The sequence below is a fragment of the Podarcis raffonei genome, chromosome 5 (genome assembly GCF_027172205.1).
Source record: "Podarcis raffonei isolate rPodRaf1 chromosome 5, rPodRaf1.pri, whole genome shotgun sequence".
NCBI classification, from domain to species: domain Eukaryota; kingdom Metazoa; phylum Chordata; class Lepidosauria; order Squamata; family Lacertidae; genus Podarcis; species Podarcis raffonei.
Window position 1 is genome coordinate 45,400,855 of NC_070606.1, and position 21,323 is coordinate 45,422,177.

Genomic DNA, 21,323 nt, shown 5'->3' on the forward strand with positions numbered 1-21,323 from the left:
ACCTGACCCCTTCCGAATAGTAACTGTATGTAAAGTAAACTAAGATTTCATGGGAAACTATTTTACAGTGTTTGGACTGGGCACTGCAAAATAATTGTTTACTCTTCCTTTTAGTATATTGCCACCATCTTTACAAGCATGCCTATGAAGCATCAAGACTGCTTTTCTAAGTAAGGCACCTGCCAAATTAACCTGATTAGAAGCACTTGCATCTTCAGAAAGTGAGGAAGGCATTTCAAAAGGGGCTGGCCAAGAAACCCGTCCTGCTTCGGCAGTTTGATCTTCAGTTGTTTCTTCCTGATGTTGCTCTTCAGGAGGAACAGGCTGAGCAGCTCCATCACCATTGATGCTAACAAAACAGACATTATAATTTTAATCAGAAACTTCTCAACCCGTACCATTTAACATTAAGTATTTGTTTATTGTTACTATTAATATGATATCAAAATCAAACACATCTGGGACTCTTTTCGCATCTTATTATTTGCTATCATCTATTTTGATTTCCGGAAGCAGAGAACAGCAACATTGGGGCTTTTGGCCACCCAATGTGTCTGTCAGTACAGTATTTATTTTCGCCCCTATGTAGTATATTCTTAAATTTAAATTTTACAAAAAAGAAAATAAAAGAAAACAACTGTAGTATAGTACAGATGAAGATCACAGCAGCATAATGCAATGATTCATGATACAGGTAAGCCCAAATATAGTAGTATATCTTTTCAGTGCAAACAATTCTGAAAAAAGTTAAGAGATGTCAAATATTGAGTTTCTTATTTGATATGGTTGATTGAGTTTCTTATTAAAATAATGGCCAACGCTAAAGATCCTGATCTGTTTCCTACAACCTTTCCTTATTTATACTCAACATTTCCTGACCTGACCCTCCTTTTTTAAAACAGATTTAATTGCTGTGCTGTTTTTCTGCACATTTTACTTGTGATGTTCATTTTAATGTTGTGATAAAATTGTTTTATCTTGTGTTTAAATTATGTGCATACCTTTTTTATAATTGATTTTATTCTGTAAACTGCATGGAAGCCACCTTGGTAATTAAGCAGTATATAAATTAACCACCACCAACAATATGGACTTTGCTATTTTCATAGCTGTCACACGTGGTTCAATCTTTTTACTGAGCTTTCTACCACAACCGCTGCTAGCTCAGACCCCTTCAGGGTATATGTGAATTGGGGGCGGAGGTTACCCAAATATATATCACTTTAAACTCACTGACAATGAACACATTTTCCTCTTGATGCCTATTAATATCCTTTGGAGCTCCTTACAATCCCCTTTTGGTCTTTACCATCCTGAATAATGTGGCATCGGCAGCAAACCTGGCCATCTCACTGCTCAGCCCTAACTCAAGATCATTTAATTTCCTTAGCTCTTATAGTTGTCCCTTAGGGAAAAAATGGAATTAAAAATAAATCATGTTCAAAACCCCACATTTTAAAGCCCCCCATTTTTTACCATGCAGTTTCAAACAGCTGCACACTCATGGGCGTTTTAAGCTCTCCCTTTTGCAGCAGGCCCTTGCACTTCTCCAATATTCTTTTAAAAGTTTATATTCTGCTCCCTCCCCCCCCAAAAGAAATCCACAGCAGCCTACAACAATAAAATATACATTGTGAAAGACAAAAAATGAAGCCCCCCTTGAGGATGGGGAATGGTCTCTAGTGGCAAACCGTGAGGAATGAGTCAAGAAGATCAATTTGCACTTGCTTTTGTCTGCATTTCAACTAATGTTCAAGAACAATGAACTGGTTGCTAAATTCCAAAGGGCCAGCCATATTAGTCTTCTGTAGCAAAAAGACTTGTGGCACAAGTTTTGAAAAACTTGTTTTTACTTCAGGCGTAGACACATACCAGGAAAAACACAAAGCAGACCAATTAATTTTGATAAAACAGAACAGAGTTTATGGGGGAAAATTACAAAAGATACCTGTAGTATAAAAATTTGGAAAGTATAGCTTTCTGGTACCAGTGTTCTTTGCTCTTCTTCTTTCGTTGCCACTTCTGATCTATTAATCTCTGGTAGAATTCCTTTAACCATGTCCAATCTCCAGTCTAAGTAATATAAATAAAAAAGCATACAATTAATATTGTAAAGTATTTTAGTTACCCGACTAAAGATATTCAATTGAATAGGATATTGTATAAAATAAAGCATTTCATATCTATTTAAAAGAGTTAGATTTTTACAACTTCAACATCTAAGTTCTTAAATAATTGTTTTAGTGTATATTTCAAAGAACATGATACTTGCATTCCATTTTAAGAAACAGTACTAAATGTAAAACAAAGTGGCTCTATGAAGATCAAGCACTGATGGACATTTTCTGGGTCATAATCCAAGATGTATCAACCTCTGTAGCATAGCTATTGTATTGCTAAGCAGATAGCTACACATCCATAATTCCTATAATGTCCTTGAGGGAAAAGGCAACATTAAACAAGAAATAGAAACACTATATGGCCAAAGAAATAACTACAACAAAGTTTATCACCTGTGATGATCTCATAAAGAGCTCTTGAATATCTAGATCATCTAGTAAGAGAGTTCTCCCAATCCGGTGTACTGCCATACTGACATGAGACTTGCTGTATGGTATCTTAAGAAGTTTTTTAATATTCTGCAGAGTAAAAGATAGACAAACTTTTCTGTTCATTTTCAAACATTTAAGTATATTTTCTACATGGGCCAAAATGGACAGTAATATATTTAATAAAAGTATCAACTTTAGACCACAATTATCAAATCATATACAGTGGTACCTTGGTACTCGAATGGCTTGGCTCCCAAACAAATTGGCTCCCGAACGTCGCAAAGCCGGAAGTAAGTGTTTCAGTTTTGCAAACGTTTTTTGGGAAGCTGAACTTCTGACGCGGCTTCCGCTTGAGTACAGGAAGCTACTGCAGGCAATCGGAAGCTGTGCCTTGGTTTTTGAATGGTTTCGGGAGTCGAACAGACTCCCAGAGTGGATTAAGTTCGAGAACCAAGGTACCACTGTATCTCAGGGTGGTTCAATGTGTGGCTGAAGGGCCCCGTGCCTTTTTGGCAGCCCTCAAGGTTTTTCTTGACAGCCCTCAGCAACATTTCTCTCTCTCACACACACAAACACACACAGAGAGAGAGAGAGAGCCTGGGGGATGGGATGTCAAATCTGCCCTTGCAACACGCTCTTCTATGCACAACAAGGTAGTGTGTGGCCTGTGGGTTCTATGTTAAAGTACTCTTGCGGCCCACCTGGTATGAAAAGTTGGGCTGCTCTGCTATATGCCAATTAAACTGGAAATATAGCAATCAATTGGCAAACCAGAATCAGACAGTAGAAGACCTCCAATGTCTGATAAGTGGACTTCGGCTCATGCAACAGAACTTACTTTTCTCTGTCCCACCCGCCCTGTCCAAATATACTTCAATTAACTATGGTTTGACAGGATGTCTGAGTTGACAGATGACAGTTATGTGTCCTTGCTGTAGCTAGAGACTGGAGTGCTGATCAAATTAAAAATGAAGCAAAAAAGCAGCCATGAAACATAGCTTGTCTGAATATGAGAAAGGTCAAATCATGGTTTGGGGTGAGGTAATGTCAGAGTTGAAAAAGTGATGCATCAACTTTTGATGGGTGGGGAAAGAAGAGTTTCTAATCCTCCTGTTTGTAATCTTCTAATCCTCACCTGGTAAAAGGAAATTTCTTATGTGAAGCAGCAGTCATGGATACTCAAAGTAAAGTTACAGCCTCTCTTACTTGTGTAATATAGATATCTGAACTTGCACAACAGCAAGTGGATACTTTCAACTCTTATTTGATCTTTCAGTGGTACCTTTACAAGAGTCAATAATACTAAAAGTAGGATTTAATTAATATTTTAGCCACTAACAGTACCATTATAATGTGTAAATATGTGAGAAAATTCAAGGAGCCTGTGACAGCTCCATGAGGGAGAGTTCTAATTTCAGAAATGATGACACAAACTCCTTAAAACAATTATTACTATATGATGCCCATCCCTGCTCTTCAGCAGTTTATAAAAACTTTAATTGTGCAAAGAGTTTATTCTTAATTTAAACTTCGAAGTGGACCAGAATTTCGGCTGCTCTGCTTTGTAGCTCCCTGTCCATATGCACATACCAGAAGTGTTGAAAATGATACGGGAGAATGCAGACAGAAGGAGGAATCACAAACATCACCAACACGTACACTTCTATTTACAGAAGCTCTGCTTGATGCAAGCCCCTTGAATGAACAGAATGGCACTTTTGTATCCAGCCCATTGTATAATAGATGACACTTACACATTCTTAAATTAGATGCCATGCACTACGCAACTATTCTTCTAAAAAGCAATATAAAATCTCAATACTGACAGAAGTACACCTTTCATGCTGTCAGCACATTGTGTGCTTGCTGATACATCATACATTAATGCAGGTAAAATTGTTGAATAAAAGTAAAGCATATAATTATCAAAATCACAACCCAGTTCATTATGGTTATTCATCAAAAGGCTCTCTTTTCCAAAGGTAAGAGCTTTAAAAAACTTAATTTCATTAATAACAACTTTGAGTTAAGTCTTTATTTGCAATGTATACATACCTCAGAATCAGATACAACATCGACATCATTTCCAATTGAGTCAATAAAATCGTACGCCATGCCAAAGCTATTTTTAAAAATAAAAAATGTAAAGTGTAACATTAAAAGTAACTAGAAATGCATTCTATTGAAGCAGAATTGTATTAGTTAAAGTACTGTATAAATAAATATATTTATAGGTACATGTCAAATCATCATTACAAATCTATTACATAGCAAGATTTTCCTCTCTCTTAGTGTTGGATCCAGATATCCTTGAGTGGAACTCAACTCATGAAAGGGTAAAATGATATTTTTGCCAAAATCACTTGGGTCAGAGGACCTGAGGACTTTCTGGAACAAAGTGTGATGCCACAGGAAGCAGTAAAAATAGCTTCTCCATAATTCTGTAAGCAAATGCATCTGCTGGATTCACAGACTCTTTTATAAATGAAAAGAAAAGCTTCCCTTGCCAAATAGTTGAAAGGAAATAGGATACACAAATACTACCTAACTAGCTTCATTAAAAAAAAAAAAGAAATTTAAAATGTTTGATATTTTGATTTTATGAAAGTATGTATGTTATCATTTTTTTTAATAGTTAAGTACTCTGACTAACTTGTCACATTTCTTTAAGTAGTATTTCATTATTTGCTTTTAATCAAACTTGGGCAACTTTTCTATAGTCTGAGTGGGGATAAATAATATTTCCAATATTTACCTTGAAAATGGCTTGCCCTTCTTGCTATTACCAAGAATAGTTGCCCCTGCTGGTCCCAGTTTGGCACTTTCGCGTAACCAATTCGCTGGCGGAAGTTTCAGATCAGTCTTCTCTTGAAGGCGGGCAAATGCTGCTTGTGGTGGAGCAGATGAATACTTTACCACAGCACTGCTCTTCACTTCATTGCCCCCAAGAAACAGCACAGAACCCTAGTTTGCACAAACAATAAATAGTTTGGTTAGAATAAGGAGATCAGAGTACAATTACAGGTATTATAACATCCTGCTTGTATTATATTTTCCCATTCAATAAAAAGTCCTGCATGCCCAAACTCTGCCCAGACAATCTACCAACTATATTTATAATGGCTTGTTTTTTAAAGTTTAGATCAGGGGTCAGCAAACTTTTTCAGCAGGGGGCTGGTCCAATGTCCCTCAGACCTTGTGGGGGGGCCGGCCTATATTTGGCGGTGGGGAATGAACATATTCCTATGCTCCACAAATAACCCAGAGATGCATTTTAAATAAAAGCACACATTCTACTCATGTAAAAACACGCTGATTCCAGGACTGTCCGCGGGCTGGATTTAGAAGGTGATTGGGTGATCTTGCCCCCAGGCCTTAGTTTGCCTACCCATGGTTTAGAGGCAGCTTTGTATGAATGTATCATGTTTTCCTACAACTACATTTGAGAAATGGTGCACACCAAATTTTCTCATGATCTCCTTTCTTGTGTACTTTGCACCTAAAGAAGCAATAATTTATAGTATGTGGGTGGAACAAGAGTGACCCACTGCAGCCATTCAAAGTCTATGAGAAACCCACACAAATCACTCTCACTCCAAGGTTCAGAGAAAACTCATCCCCTGCAGGAATGCCTTTAACTCCCTTGTCTGGTGAGTGCTGAACTAAGGCAAGGACACCCCAACACATAATAATTTAGTGTTTCCATTTCACAGCGCTTCCTTCTTTCGTAAAAAGATCCCCCACAAAATACAAAGTAGAAAGGTCCTCATCAAACCAATAATGAAGAGAGCGGTTGTTATTTGTGCAACCTCAGAAAGATTTCATGCATTCACCAATGTACAGTGGTGAAAAGATGTTACATAGGCATTCCAATCGTATTGTTCAGCTAAGTGATGCGAGTCACAACCTTCAATAAAGAAGCTAACCCATGAGCCTAACTCCTTGGCAAGGCTGCCCTGCACCTCCAGCTGCTATGGACCTGTATGGCACCAAACTTCCCTAAGGAAGTAAGACCTTTCAGGGGTGGGGAGAGGGCAAACATGGCAAAACCGCCTCCCCAACATGAGGTGCCCTACATAGTGCGTAGCTGTCAACTTTCAGATTTGAAAATAAGGGATCAGCAGCCTCACCTGGCCTGGGGGCAGTCTACGGGATATCTAACAATCCGGGGTAGCAGCGGGAAACGGCGCTGGAATAAGGGAATTTCCCGCAAAAGAGGGGAAGGTTGACAGCTATAACATAGTGCTATGGCCACTGTGCCATGTGTCTACTAATCACAATGCAATATTACAATGAGCAAAGCAGGGACAACCACCAAGACGCACCTAAAGCCATTTCAGGAATGCCATTTAGTACACTCACAGGGCTACAGAACAAAAATAGCTCCGTCTTTAAAAGAAACAGTTTTGTTACACAATCGCTGTGTATTCTTTTGACCATTCGGTATCGGTCCTTTCACAGCATCCCCCTTCCTACTCTTACCCACTTACCAGCTGCCAGAAGTGAACTCAAAAACGGTACAAGGGGAACCATGACAGGAAAAGGGGGCGGGAGACACGAAAGGGGTGGCAGGGAGAGACGGCATTAGAAATTCGTCACTTCGCTTATTTGGAGGCACAGCTGAAAGTGAACTCTGACTTCAACTCTCTCTCTCTCCCAGGAGGGTCCCAACCTTGAACTCGAAGCGTGTGAGGAGAAATTCAAGCATTGCCCCCTCTCGTTTCCTTTAAGACAGCGACGGGGGGGGGGAGGGTCCCACACGCGGGTTCCACGTGAATTTGGCAACGTGGGTAAGTGACTATGGCGGGGAGACACCGAAAGCACCGAGGCCAGGGAGGGTGCGCTGTGCGGGAGCGCGCGCGCGTAAAGGTCAACAGCCGCCTACGCGGAGTGAGGGTACCTGATTCGGCTCTTCTCGCTCCCCCTTCAGCGACGCCGGGCCAGGCGCGGGTGCCCCCGGGTCGCTTTTCCCCGCTAGGCCCGACTCGGCCCCTGCTCCCCGGGGGTCCCCCATTCGCTTCGCTCCTCCGGCAGCGGTGACCGCGGTGACAACCGGAAGTTCACTGGCTTCCCTGAGAGGAGATTCCGGCGACCTAGGAAGAAAACCGGAAAGAGCTCGACGCTACCGCGCACACCTAGGCTCCGCCCCCTCCCTTCCGTCGCTGCGCTTACTTCGTTTCCTCGCTAGGCTACTCACTAAACAACAGAGGGCAGGCTCGCGTGAAAGACAGGAGAACTCTCGCGAGATCTCTTAGGGAGCGGTTCAACTCTCAGTCTGGTTCGGACGCAGAGGATTGGTTAAAACGTGGAGGCGGAGCCAAAAGCTCAATTGTAGTAGGCTCAAAATTGGAGCCTCGCCAATTGACAGTAGTTGCTTCTTAGTAGTTTTTTTCCAGAACTCAAACCCAAGACACTCCTATGAATCCTGGGAAATGTAGATTTGGAGGGGAAACAGTAAAGGCCGCTATGGGCTGAGCAGCAGTGAGGTTGATTTCACCTGTGCCTTCTGCCCACAGAGCTTGTGTGTGTTCAAATTTTAAGTGGAAATAATTAATGCTCGCTCTCTGTATCATTTCTTGTGTGTGGGGATCTTCTGTGAAATGGGGCGAATGAAAGAAGTGCCGCCTTGTGCTGAGACAGTGCATGGTGGATTCTCAACCACTCACCCCCAAACATGTAATATCCAAGGCCACGCCAAACAGTGGCTAGTTAGGAGTGTCAGAAGGGCAGCCCATTGGACTACCCAGCTTTGTACTGTCCGCACACCCTCTCCAGGGGTTACAGTCTCCGAGCGCTGCAAAGCAGGTGCTCTAGCACAGGTCCTTCCCTTACAAATGAAGTGAGGGTCCAATCGTTATGCTTTTGAGTAAAGGGCTGGGCTAGCTGCACTTCTCTGTGGTTTCAGTGAGCTCTAAACATGAATATTTTGCATGCAGAGCAGGGTTGCATGCGTGAAAACTTTCACAACAGTTGGGTCTACTCCCCAGTCCATCTGTCAACAAACTGCAATTCATATGCATGCGGTTAGCCCTCGTGGTTCTTTGCATTCAGCTGTGTAGAGAGATGCTAAAAGATGTGGCTAATGCATTGAATGCGAGGTTCGCCCGCTCCCCTATTAAGATGAATGAAGGAGACCCTTCCCCCGGGCTCTCACCCACCCCTCCGCTTCTAAATCCACCCGCGTCGGTGTGGCAATAAATTATAAATTTGCGTGTTTCAACTTCCAGTGTGCCTAGTCGAAGTCAGTGCTGCCTCTTAAAAGCCGGGAAACTAATAGAGAGAAGAGGCGCTGGCCTTTCTTGAAATAATGAGGGTTTTCTCCGCCTTTTTCATTCATTGCTGGGCGAGCTACGGAGGGCGCTTCTCCACCCGGCCGCGTGTAGGGTCGGTGGGTGATGGAGGGAGTCCCAGGCGCAGAAGACGTGAGCTAGACAGTAGTGACCATGGCAACGAGAGCTGCCTCAGCCTCCTGGAGGGGCCGCTCTCCCTTCCGGCTCCCTCGCAGAGCTGAACCCCGCCAGACTACAGCAGGACTCGGGGCGCGCTGGGTCGTGGGGAGGCCATGCCCAAGGGGAGGCGGGCCAATCCCAGCACCGCGCGGGATGGCGCCTGGGTAAGGCGAAGCCCTTAGAGAAGGAGCCTCTGAGCAGCTCTGCTGGCGTTGGCTGCCTCCTTTCTCTTCACCGGTCGGCGGCGGGTGTTTGTGTGTGAAGGGAAGGGAGAGAAAGGCATAGCCCAACGTCTCAGGTTGCAGCCTGTTGCTTATTTCGTCTTAGTGCTAAATTCCACTAGGAAACAAGGATGGAGTAGTGCAGCTAAGTACTTAGACCTTCACCTATAACGGTCTTGGGGGGCGGGGTGTGTGCGGTGGTTTTATAAGGCCATGTATATTACTTAAAGGTGTGAAATTTAAGCACACAACATTTATTTTCAAACAAATACGCCAATCCACGGACTTCTACATTCCTGTTAAGTTAGAGCAAAATTCATGTGCAGACCCTGATCTAAAAAAACCCCAATGATACTATGAACTTGTGCAGTTTTGCATTTTGAACTCGCTTTAAATTGTAGCACCACCTTGGCTGACAGTTCTTCGAACAGCCCTGAGACTTCTGGGTATAGGGCAGTATATAAAATCAATTTGCTCTGACGCTAAACACACTTTATTGGAAACAAGCATCCTTTTGTTGCAGAAAGGGATACTATAATGTTAAAGCAAAAGTAATGAAATGAGAATATGTAACCATGTATATAACTGGCTACCTCTGACTGGATGGGGTGCCACCTGCAGCTATGAGTATCTGCTTTACTGTGCCCTGATACCCACATGCTCATCCAGGGGTTGATGTGGGGCCTGTTTGCCATTATCTTCATCACTCTGCCATTTTCTGGATTGTCAATCAGAGCCCTCTGGGCTGTGAGGCCCTAGACTTTGGGGCCCCAAAGTCCAGCCTTACCTTCACCAATATAAGGAACCATTCCTTTAAATAAGGGACAGGAAATAACAATAACAGGTAATAACAATAACAAAAGGGGCACGGGTGGCGCTGTGGGTTAAACCACAGAGCCTAGGACTTACCGATCAGACGGTTGGCGGTTCGAATCCCCGCAACGGGGTGAGCTCCCGTTGCTTGGTCCCTGCTCCTGCCAACCTAGCAGTTCGAAAGCACGCCAATGCAAGTAGATAAATAGGTACCACTATGGCAGGAAGGTACACAGCATTTCCGTGTCCTGCTCTGGTTCGCCAGAAGCGGCTTAGTCATGCTGGCCACATGACCCGGAAGCTGTACGCCGCCTCCCTCGGCCAATAAAGCAAGATGAGCGCCGCAACCCTAGAGTCGGCCATGACTGGACCTAATGGTCAGGGGTCTCTTTACCTTTACAGGATAAATGGAAGTGTGGACAAATCCTGTAAGAAATCAAGTGTTGGTGGTTGCGTTGGATTTGTTGTCATCATGAAAGTCAAGGATTTCTTAGACTGGTTTCTACAGCTGTATTTTCTACAATAATCTTATCAAAGGTGCACCCTTTCCCCTAATAACAACAACACACACAAAGCAACCCCCCCCCTTTTTGGTGCATTTCTATTTTTTCTCTTCCCCTGCTAACACCCAGGTTAACTTGTCTAAATATTTGTCTTCTCCAAAATTTTACTGCCCAGTTAGTATGCTGCTCTTTTCCCCCCCATTTGCTGAGAAAACACCTCATTACCTTTGTCACTGCTGGCAGTCATATAATGGACAGAAGCATAACAGCATCTGAAGTGTCCATGACAACTTCTGCCATAATAAATTCGTTAGTCTTTAAAGTGCCATAAGAGTCTTTGATTTTTGTTGTTGCTGCAAGTTATTAACATGGCTACCCTTTGGGAAAATATTTTGAAGTTCTAAACTGAAGTGACAGTACAAGGAAGTGTTCACAGCTCTAGTATCGATTCTTCAGTTCATCCTGAAGCAGTTAATAATATGCAGAGCAGGTTTATGACATCACTGTCTGGATCTCTCCTGAAACATGTTGAACACTGCAATAACATTGAAAACCCTCTTCCTACTTCAGGTCACTCTTCCACTAGAGTGGACCAGAATTGCAGCCCTGCCAATTGAATAGGCTTGCCATTTATTATGAAATTTATGTGTGTTCTACTGCTTTCATCCATATATTTAAATTACCTACCCAAGCTTTGAAAACAGGAATTATATTTTATTTTGCATTTGATATTTGGTTTGTTAAGTGAAAGTAGAGTGGGATTCTTGCTTCTTAATGGAGCCTCTAGGTGTTGCTGCAATACAAATAATACAAACTTGCTTCTTTTTATATTTTGTTATGTTTTTATGTTTTCTTTATATTTTTGTTTCTTTTTTATGTTTCACAGTTTGCACAGTCTGGAAAGCTGCAAATATTTCCTGAATCTCTTACAGCCTCTATGCAAAAACAGATACTAAATTTAGAAGCTACTAATCAAATCAACAATAGATTGCCACAGATGTACAAAGTTCGGGAGAAGGTCAGTAAACATTCTTGCATTCATGAGTGTCAATTTGATGTATGAATGTTTGTGACTACTTGCTAGACTGATTATTTATTAGGTAAAAAACGAAATTAGCTTCAGTTTTAAAAACTGTAAACGTAACTTTCTACTCATATTATTAATCTTGTAATATTCTGGGCATACAATTTCACTTTTGACTGCACGAATGTAGTTTTGTCCAGTTTATATGCTATAGTATTATACATGCTGATAGTAAAATGTAATAAAATGACTTTTATTTCATATAGGGTCGTCTTAATTTTGTTTTTTATGTCCTTAAGACTTAAGGATGAGGAACCTGTGACCCTCCAGATATTGTTGGACTAAAGTTTTCAACATCCCTGACCTTTGGCCATCTGCTTGGGGCTGATGGGAGTTGGGAGTCTAACAACAGCTAGAGCATGCATAGGCAAACTTGGCCCTCCAGATGTTTTGGGACTACAACTCCCATCATCCCTAGCCAACAGGACCAGTGGTCAAGGATGATGGGAGTTGTAGTCCCAAAACATCTGGAGGGCTGAGTTTGCCTATGCCTGCGCTAGAAGGCCACAGGTCTTCCATCCCTGCTCTAAGTAGCCCTTATTCAGTACATTATATAAACCCATCAGAATCTAGCTTCTAATGTATCATACTGGCATGACAGTCTGGATCTAAAGAACAAATATATATTAATAAAATCATCTATTAGGTTATAAATTAAAACATCTTGCTTAAATATATGAATATTTTAGAGATGGTACAGGCAATATTTTTTGTCATGGGAACTGGTCTGTATTTTCTCAGGCATAGGTTCATGTGAATAAAAATAGCATCTGAACTGGGCAATCACTGATATGATTTTCATGACCATGATGTTATTTCCACCTCAACTTTCCTGAGCAGTGGAAGTTCTAGGGCACAGTGCTTATGTGGGTTCTGTTTCCTTTGAAAGGAGATAACTGGAGGCTTATGGAGTTTTGTAATATTTGAGTTCATGTACAAATATAGAGGTTAAAAGTAGGTAGAGGCACAGATTAAACATGCAAATAGACAGTCAAATCCACCGCTCCATATAGACCTCCAGAGAAAGGCAACCCTGATGCTGTTAGTAGAGCTAAATCCCGAGAGCTCCATAAAGTATCTATCTCAATGCATGTTCTTCTCTCAAGGTGTATATTATAAGGTGCATTAAATGCTGGATGCAGGTGTCTTTTTGTGGTGCTGTACACCTGTCGTCCCCATGTCATCCTCATTTTGTTGTTGTTGTTAATGAATTCATAAAAACTAAATGGAGAGATGTATCACTTCTTCCAACAGAACAGAAAAGAAAAATAGAGAGAAAGCACTATTTATAAAACAACTTTGTTTGTAGATCTGGAATAATTAAAAACAACAACACAATAACAGTCATACTGTACAAAAACCAATGAACCTCTTGACCTATGATTGCTTTCCAGTATATCCATTTTGTATGCTTTACATGGATATAAAAATTGTTCAGATTACTGAACAAATATCAAGAATTAGACAGTTAAAGGGTATCTTTCTTATTTAACTGCATATAATTAAAAACATTTACAGATTATTTGAATAATTGCAGCAAATTGCAAGACACAGATGGCAGACAGGATAAACTATTTTTCAAATATTATTAATTTACTTTTTTTTAAAAAGCAACCACCTATAATTGCAAACAAATGGACCAGGAAATAATGTCATTTGATGAAGGAAAAAGCACATAAATATGGGCTTCCTTAAATATGAGCTGCACAGATTGCCTTGCATTCTGAATGTATGTATGCATGCATGTATACTATTTATTAGCTGATCTTCTGCTTAAATTCTCACAGTGCCTTACAGAATAAAACAATGAAAGCAATAGAATAACATGCAATAAAACATCTACAGATTAGAAGTTGAGGCAGAGAATAATAAAATACCAGCATAAACATATAACACAATCTTAGACACATCTACTCTGAAGTAAGTCCCATTTATTGCAATATATATTCAATTCAATAGAGCATTTCTTCCTGGAAAGTATTGCAGGCGAAGAGGCTTAAAAGTCCCCAGCAAGTCCTGGGTTTTCACCTGGGGCTTAAAAGAAAACAAAGACGCCTGTCTTCCGTCACTACCTACCATGTTTGAAATGCAGAGAGAGAGAGAGATTGGTGTATTTAAGACAGTTTGGATTATAGATACAGATACCCACCTCTGAGAACATTAGGTATATTAAGATTTTGCAGAAGGGTTTGAATCTGAAGAAATTCAGAATTCGGTGAGATTGAGGGGAAAGCCAAGGAGAGAGCTTTCCAATCCCATCACCAAAGCCTGAAAGAGCAAAGGGGCTTCTCTCTTCATGGGTCTGAAGACTATGGAAGGCTGTTTGGGCGCTACAGCTACAATGGCTACCATGTTTACAACTTCCCTCACAACCATTCTATGCCCCGGCCAACTAGGCTAAGCCAAGAGGAGCTAGAGTAGGGTGTGCTCATGACTAGCAATCCCTCTGCTCAGGACCCAAAGCAGAACCACATGGGTTCATGTGGGAAAAGATGGTTCTTCAGTTATGTGACCAATTTCCCTCTGTTCATTCTTGTTGTAGATTGTATAATGTAGAGGAAGGGAAATTGATGGATTTCACAACTAACTTTCAGCAGTCCAAGTTTTTAAGCACAAGAATACATGGCTGTACCATTCTGTTTTATTAAGCTGGCTAACTTTTTTCTGAATGCACAAGAACATACATAAGAAATGAGTCTCATTATTTCTATATGTAATATTAATTTAGGAGGCATGCCTTCTGTGTTTTTCAAACGTATTTTAAGGACGGGGTTAAATATCACTGTTTCCTTCCCAGTAGAGTGATTTAGTGAAGCTATGAGGGTACATCCCAGAGGTTTTGGTTTTATTTCCTACAGTTCAAGCAGCTGCAGACTTTGTAATCAACAGTGGTATCCTTCAAAAGGGAAAAATTAGCAACTTGAAGGGAATTTGTTCAACTGAAGTAAAACTTGAATGGAATATGCTCTTGCTGAACATCAAACCCAAGTAATGCAACCTTTCACAGGATAGTTCTCTTTGAGAATAAAAAACTGTTTTTTGTTTTTTTGTTTCCAACCTACTACATGTTAAGTTTAATTGGATTCTTTCTTAGTCTGGTGTTTGCTGAGCTCACGGTAACAGCAGCCATGTTTTAGAAACAGGAATAGAGCAAAAGGCTAAAGATCTGTGTCTGAGGGTGGAGGGGGATTTATATTTCTAAACCATCTGTCATTTTGGCCACTGATTAAAAGAGGCTATTAAGCCATTGGTCTATTATGTTCTGATCTGGCTTTAATTAGTGTGACATCTATTTATTTCTATTGTTTGATTGTTTTTTCCACTGTTTAGGAATATTCTGAGAAGTATGTATGATCCTTTTATGATGAACTAAAACAGAATAGACATGTCAGAATGAGCAGATTGCCATTAGGTGGTATATGATGTCACAAAAACACAGTGTGAGAGACTTGACTTTACTTGAACAATTTTTGAATAACTGCTGGAGAAGGCTTTTCTCCAGTTTAAAAGAAACTGGAAGCTAACTGTGGGCAACAGCTGACTGTCTAATCTCTCCCTGTGAGGCACCACTCTAGCTGTGAGATTAATTAACTTGCTTAGAGGGAGCACTACAGCATTTCCTTAGTTGTATCACATTGTTCTTACTTTTGTTGCAGTCTTGCAAATAGTTTCAAGTATAGCTGAATTATTTAATCATTAAGACTGAGTGAATTCACTTACTACATACATAAACTGGGGTCCAAAGGTGGAACTAGTTCCATGTACCCAAGGGGCATTTATACTTGTATTTCCCAAAAAACAAAATAAAACAGCCTGCATAGCAAGCAGTTTTTAAAACTGAGGGGACTTTCAAAAGCCGTTTGTGATATGACATGGGGATCTGTTCAAAGAAAAGTCAAAAATTCCTCAGGGTGTACCCAAGTCCTTGGGGATGCCTAAAGTAGTTCTTTGAATCCTGGTATTTCCCATAGTACATTTTAAATAAGTCCTTTAGTTATGTGTTAGAGGGCCTAGAAATGTTCGTGGATATAACTGCACTCGGTGGATCTAAAAAAAAAAAGGATCTCTGAAATTTTTGACATCTTCTATCAGTTAATTCTGGTCATCGATTACAGTGGTATTAGGGTAGAAATCTAGGCTGGCAGAGCAGATCTTGTCATTTTTTTCGGTTTACCTAGATCCTTCTTTGAAAATTGTAAAACCAGACTCATGGTCTAAAATAGAGAATATGCTGAGAAGTGTTAGGTGGGGCCTGAAAGAAAGGTTTCTCAGTTAAATGTGTTATCTGATCTTTGCTTTCCAATGCATGTTAGAGAACAGAAACTCTTTATTTCTGGAATTCTGTCAATCTGGCAGGCTGAAATAGGTGAAGCCGGCAATATTCAGATAAATAAATTTTTCGTGTGCACAATATTCGCAATTATAAGCAGTTGAAATAATCAAAATATAATGTTGGAATGCTATTGACTTCTTAGAAAATTTTAAGAATTGTTATTAGTAGACTGACCCTACAGCAAAACCAACATCTGCCTTTGCAGTTTTATTGCCCTCACAGCAGTAAAGTAAAAAGCAAAATAATATATGAATAAGCAAGAGATAACATGGCAGCACCAGAAGCCATTGCCACAGGGCCCCCCAGAAATTGCCACAGGCCCCCCCAGAAATGTTACTATTGTGCACCAACCATAGCCACATTAGATGGGCGCAGAAGGCACAAGTCACTGCATGGTGATGGTCCACACACCTTCACATGTAAAAACAAAATCCCATACACGAATCATCCAGGAAGAGCTGACAATGCAATGCCCAGTTCAGCTTCCATATGTCAAGATCAGTGTACCTCCAGTGCCACAATCAAGTGAAACCTCATCAGATGCAGCACATACCAGAGGGGTCAGGGCCTCCTGTAGGAAACCCCAACACTTCACTGAAGGAAAACACTTGTTCAGGAAACCTGCAGAATCAGGGGACCTGATGCATCCCAATTAAATTTACCACCTGGCTCTGGACCCTTCACAGTCTTCTCTGGGATCTCAAGAACAGAAATGGGAATGAATAAAGGTGAAAGCTCAAGCTAAACAGTGCAGGAATTCATTGTTAAGATATGCTTAGAATCAAGACCTCGTTAGTATGCCAGTCTTACTACCAGTGTTAGAAACTAGGAGCTAAATGGCACCTTAAACCTAGGTTGTGGGCGCCACAACGGAATGTCTAGGTGCACTTTTTTAAAACAAGAATACAAAGCTGAAAGTGAATGAACTGCAGCCAAAAATCTTATGTTCATTTTTCACATGGTCTAGTCCTCGCAGCAAAAAACATAGTCATGCTTCCCTTGCGCGCACCCATAATATTCTTATGAAGGTCCCACAAAATGCTGCCTTTCTGTAAGGCCAGCTGAGAGGCAAAACCTATCAGCTTGCCTGACGCTGCAGTGATCTTGGAAGTCGAGCCAGCAAGAATTTCTTCTCCAACGCCCCCAGCGCCAGCAGTGGCAGCTATAATCTGAAATGTTAGGTGCAGTACTGCACCCAGAGCTCAGAAATTGCTCACACTAATTCAATTCCCAGTTGCAAAATGCGCCTAGAACAATGGGAGTTTCGAATGCTGCTTACAACAAAAACCCTCAGTTGCTGCCTGTAAGCTGTTAGTGGAACAACTGTAAAGGTTTGTTCCTTATCAATCATCTAGACAGGCTGCTGTTCAACACTTGGCTCTCTTATGTATTAATCTTTCCAGTAGCACTGGAAAACTTCCCTGCTGGTCAGTAATCTAGTTGTCAGTCATCTTGCTTGTTTGCTGCCTTGCTCCCATGCCTATGCTGAAAGTCCATGGATTGCAATGGATAGAAGAGCAATAATTGATTTCTCATGCTACAATATTTCCTGCAGACTACAGTTTGAATCCTGTAGCTTTCCAAACACTGATGGCACTAGCTTAATTTGCTACATCCCTTTTGCCAGGTAAAAATCCAGGACCACAGAGGGAAGGAGAGAGTTCTAACCTAATCATAGCAGTCAGTTCTATAGAACAGGACCATAGAACATGGGGAGCACATAGGCAACAAGCCTCCTAGGAAAAACCAAGTCTCACACAGAACTCTCAGTGATTCCACACAGGCATCAATGCACCAACACTGTACCAATGTCTGTGTCATGGAAGTGTACATTTTGCAAGGGAGAGGACTACATACACATACTACAAGATACATATATACTACAACAGCAAGCTCACAGTCCAGTCAATCTCAGTGGGAAAGAAATGGAATGGGAATAAGTAGGTTTTGGAGATACATTGCAATGATATTTTTTTTTAGAAGGCAAAACTTACTTTTGGGGGGTCCTGCTAGCAAGAAATAGCAAACAGCTAGAAACAGCAATTTTAAAAGTTATTTTGAAACATAAAAGTGCAAACTTTCATCTCATGATAAATTATGGGAGGGGCTGTGAGCTGGATAAATTGTCTCGTTTGTTCTTTTCATCCCCCAAATTAAGGATTTTGTAGCAGGGTGCTGCACTACTTGGCTATTTGGTTCCCTCTAACTTTATAGTTCTGAATTAAGACTCTTAAAACTGTTTTGTTCTTTATTTGCATTTTGTTGAGTCTGCAGGAGGCAGTTGGCTTTCACTTCACTAGATCACAGAAAATCTTTAGAGACTAGCTTTCCTGGCTGTCACTTAATATGAGATGCCAGAACTTGGAAACTAACTGTAATAAAATTTAACATGTGTACTTGTGCTTGCTATATTTGAGACTTAGCCATTTTCAATATATAGTCGGTAATTTGATATAATATATAGCATATAATATATAGCATCTTCTCAGTGGGTGGCACTGAGCTCATAAATCTCAAGTTGATTCAATTACGAGTTTCCTTTTGAAGTCCAGCTTTTATTAGCTGTAGACTCAGCACTAAAAGAAATCTTGGTATTTGTCTAAAAATTTGTGCCTCTATAAATAAAACTGATCTAATTCAAAAGTTTGGGTACTTATGTAAGTGTTTAGATGACTAGGAGAGATTAAATTCTCTTATAAATTTAGTGTATAATGTAATCAATCTGTATTCTTTTCTAACAGACTACCTACAAAGAAACACATAACATATAGGCATGTTTACATGAATGTAATTTTGGGTTCTGTTGAATATGAAAGCTACAGCAATACTGCACAGGCGTAATAATTATTATATTTTTCTTGTTTCTATTTTTAGAAACCAGTAAACACATTTCCATTTTCAATCCATGATAATAGACATTGTTTATTGAATGTCGGAGAGTACTTGGATTCTGTAAGTATTGTGTTTTTTGCTTGGGGCAAGGGGTTCTTTCTTTTAAGAGTTGCTGTCTCTTTTCCAAGCGACCTGATTCATTCTCCCTTTTGTAGTATCCCACTTCCAAATGATAGTAGAATTGATGTAAAAAAGAGTGAAAGGTAGAACTGATGACAAACAGATAAAAATACATAGATAAGACATAGCAATGTAAACAAAACCATTAAAGCAACATAAAATCAATCAGAATAACCTCTGCTGCTCTTTACTAAAAAAATAATTTGTCTAATGCATCAAGATCCTACTTAATTAGAAGCTGGGCTAAAAAGTTTTTAGCTGGTACCTACAACCAGTAGTAGCACCATCTAGCTTTCCAGATATAGGATATTCCATAGTTTGGTAGGTACCACTGGGAAGGCCTTTTCATTAGTTGTAGAGGTATGACCTTCACTCAAAGATGGTTTGACAAGTAGCCACCCCCAGCAAATCTTAATGGCCAGGTGCAATTTACAGGGAGATGAACCTAGGTCCTAAGTAATTTAGAGCTTTATTAAGTGGCTTCAGAACTTTGGCTCAGTATAAGACAGGCAGCCAATATAGGTTCTTCAGAATGGGTTTTATAAGAGTACAACTAAACAAGCGAGTCAATACTATTGTCACAGGATTCTGTACCAGCTACAGTTCACAAATCATTTTCAGAGGCAGCTCCAGGTAGAGCACATTAAGTATTCTGGAAGTTACCAGGTCACTGTGGCTGAGCTATCTGTCCAGGAATGGCCTTAGAGAGTAGATCAGCCAGACACTAGCTTCCACTAACAGAGATGAGGCCAAGAACACCCACATATTGTGCACAAGTTCCATCAGAAGGAATGCAGCTCTGGCCATAACAGGCCATCTACCAAATTCCTGGCTTTAAGGACAACCTACCCACAAGACACCTGTCTTTTGGGGATTCAGCTTCAGTTTATTGGTCCCATCACTTCCTCCAGAGAGCAGTCTGATGCAATGCTAAAGTGTGATAAATTTTAATGGGTTTGCTTGTTTATTTATGTTTATTTCTCTGCTAAAGTTATATCTTGTCTCGTTGCAAGATTTAAGACAGATTGCTTGCCCTTAACATAGCTCTTAGAAGTGCACAAAAATTGTCCTTAATCAGAAGAATGGAAATAAATGCTTGCTGTCCAGCCTAACCTTGATCAAAATGTCAGACTCAATGGTGTCAGTAAGGGCTACCTCACACATTGCTGTAGAAGCAGGTCAGCATTAAAATGTAGGATGGAGTTCAATGCTAGGCCTACTTAGAGTAAACTCATCAAAATTAATAAGTATTACTAAGTTTGGTCTATTCATTTCAGTAGGTTTACTCTGCATAAAAGTTAGTTTAATTCCACCCACAGTGTATACTTGTGTCTACTCCACACTGAGTGAGGCAACTCTACATCTTCTTTCACTATGGAAAATTAAATTGGCCTTGGTTCCCTGATGTGTGATTTGGTGATGTACACAACTGTGCTTAAATTTGTTGATGTGTATTCGTTTCTCCTGTATATCAGATGAGAATGATATCTTTAGAAATTAATTGTTTATCTGCAGTTATCAAGATGCGCTCCCAAATATGCTAATAAACATTCTGTGATGGTTCTGTAATTAGGGTATATTGTTAGCTACCTTAAACAGTGAGAAAAACCTGAAGTATATGTGTTTTCTTTCATCTCTTTTAGGGACTAGGACTAAGGAAATTTCAACGCGAGACATGCCAACACCATTCAGAAAGCTACCTTTTTTTGGCCCATGAACCCATTCCAAGCAGTACTGACAAGCATACCATTTATCAGACTTCATTTGTCGAGTATCCAAATACCAAGCGGTCCATTCTGGGGCGATTTCCCAAAAGCCATGCAGATAGGTCCTTTGCTTTAAATTCTTCAGCTGCAAACGATTATCTGTGGTTTTCAAAAGGCCATGCCAATCCTAATATTTCAGCTCCTGTCAGGCCTGAGAGAAGCTCTCTCTCTGAGCCTCAGCAACTTTTACCTGCTGAACATTCAACAGAATAAATTTTCCATGTGAAGACGCTACTAAACCACATTCCAGTGTGGATTTACAATAGGCTTTTAAAGATTAGCAAACACCACCTTTATCATTCTACTTTTCCCCCCCTGGATCTGAAATTATTTTAAGAAGCTAAGTGGCATTAAAGCAACAGGAATTGGATGAGTGGTTGCATTTATACAGCTGGGTGTTGTTTTTTAAAAAAGGATCAGTGTATTTGGAAAAGGGAAACACATTTTATGTTTGCCTTGAATATAAAATAACTTTAGTTTTCGCTCTAAAACATCAAGATTTTTCACTGTGTCTCCGGAGGCTTGAGCTATCTCTACCTCCATCTGGCAATCGGTTTAACAACCTGTATGAATACATGGGATGTTGCCCA

General features: G+C 40.4%; 2 protein-coding genes across 8 annotated transcripts in view; one reads left to right on the forward strand and one right to left on the reverse strand.

Annotated features, from left to right (window-relative positions):
* EDRF1 (erythroid differentiation regulatory factor 1) overlaps positions 1–7,683 on the reverse strand; it is a 35,720-nt gene extending 28,037 nt beyond the window's left edge. The window contains exons 1-6 of one of the 4 annotated variants that reach the window (XM_053388907.1): positions 7,453–7,683; positions 5,308–5,516; positions 4,608–4,674; positions 2,514–2,639; positions 1,988–2,073; positions 193–349 (exon numbers count right to left, since the gene is read on the reverse strand). In XM_053388907.1, the coding sequence (XP_053244882.1) occupies positions 193–349; positions 1,988–2,073; positions 2,514–2,639; positions 4,608–4,674; positions 5,308–5,516; positions 7,453–7,566 (759 nt within the window). In that variant the 5' untranslated portion in view covers positions 7,567–7,683. Of the gene's footprint in view, positions 1–192; positions 350–1,948; positions 2,074–2,513; positions 2,640–4,607; positions 4,675–5,307; positions 5,517–7,452 lie in introns of all 4 variants that reach the window. The other 3 variants (XM_053388905.1, XM_053388909.1, XM_053388906.1) reach the window with 3 other exon arrangements.
* Positions 7,684–7,873: 190 nt separating this feature from the next.
* Positions 7,874–21,119, forward strand: TEX36 (testis expressed 36). Of its 4 annotated transcripts, none has more exons than XM_053388935.1 (4): positions 7,874–8,075; positions 11,425–11,556; positions 18,830–18,907; positions 20,611–21,119. In XM_053388935.1, the coding sequence occupies exons 2-4, from the start codon at positions 11,476–11,478 to the stop codon at positions 20,944–20,946; spliced, it is 495 nt and encodes a 164-aa protein (XP_053244910.1). In that variant the 5' UTR covers positions 7,874–8,075; positions 11,425–11,475; the 3' UTR covers positions 20,947–21,119. The 4 variants fall into 4 exon arrangements, with proteins under 4 accessions (XP_053244910.1, XP_053244906.1, XP_053244908.1 ...); XM_053388931.1 differs by lacking the exon at positions 7,874–8,075 and adding an exon at positions 8,952–9,165; XM_053388933.1 differs by lacking the exon at positions 7,874–8,075 and adding an exon at positions 9,200–9,299.
* The last annotated feature ends 204 nt before the right edge of the window (positions 21,120–21,323 follow it).

Coding starts and splice junctions, on each gene's coding strand:
- TEX36 (XM_053388931.1), top strand. CDS start 9,115: ATGCCCAAGGGGAGGCGGGCCAATCCCAGCACCGCGCGGGATGGCGCC. Junction 11,557..18,829: donor TGTACAAAGTTCGGGAGAAG/GTCAGTAAACAT, acceptor TTCTATTTTTAG/AAACCAGTAAACACATTTCC. Junction 18,908..20,610: donor TCGGAGAGTACTTGGATTCT/GTAAGTATTGTG, acceptor CATCTCTTTTAG/GGACTAGGACTAAGGAAATT.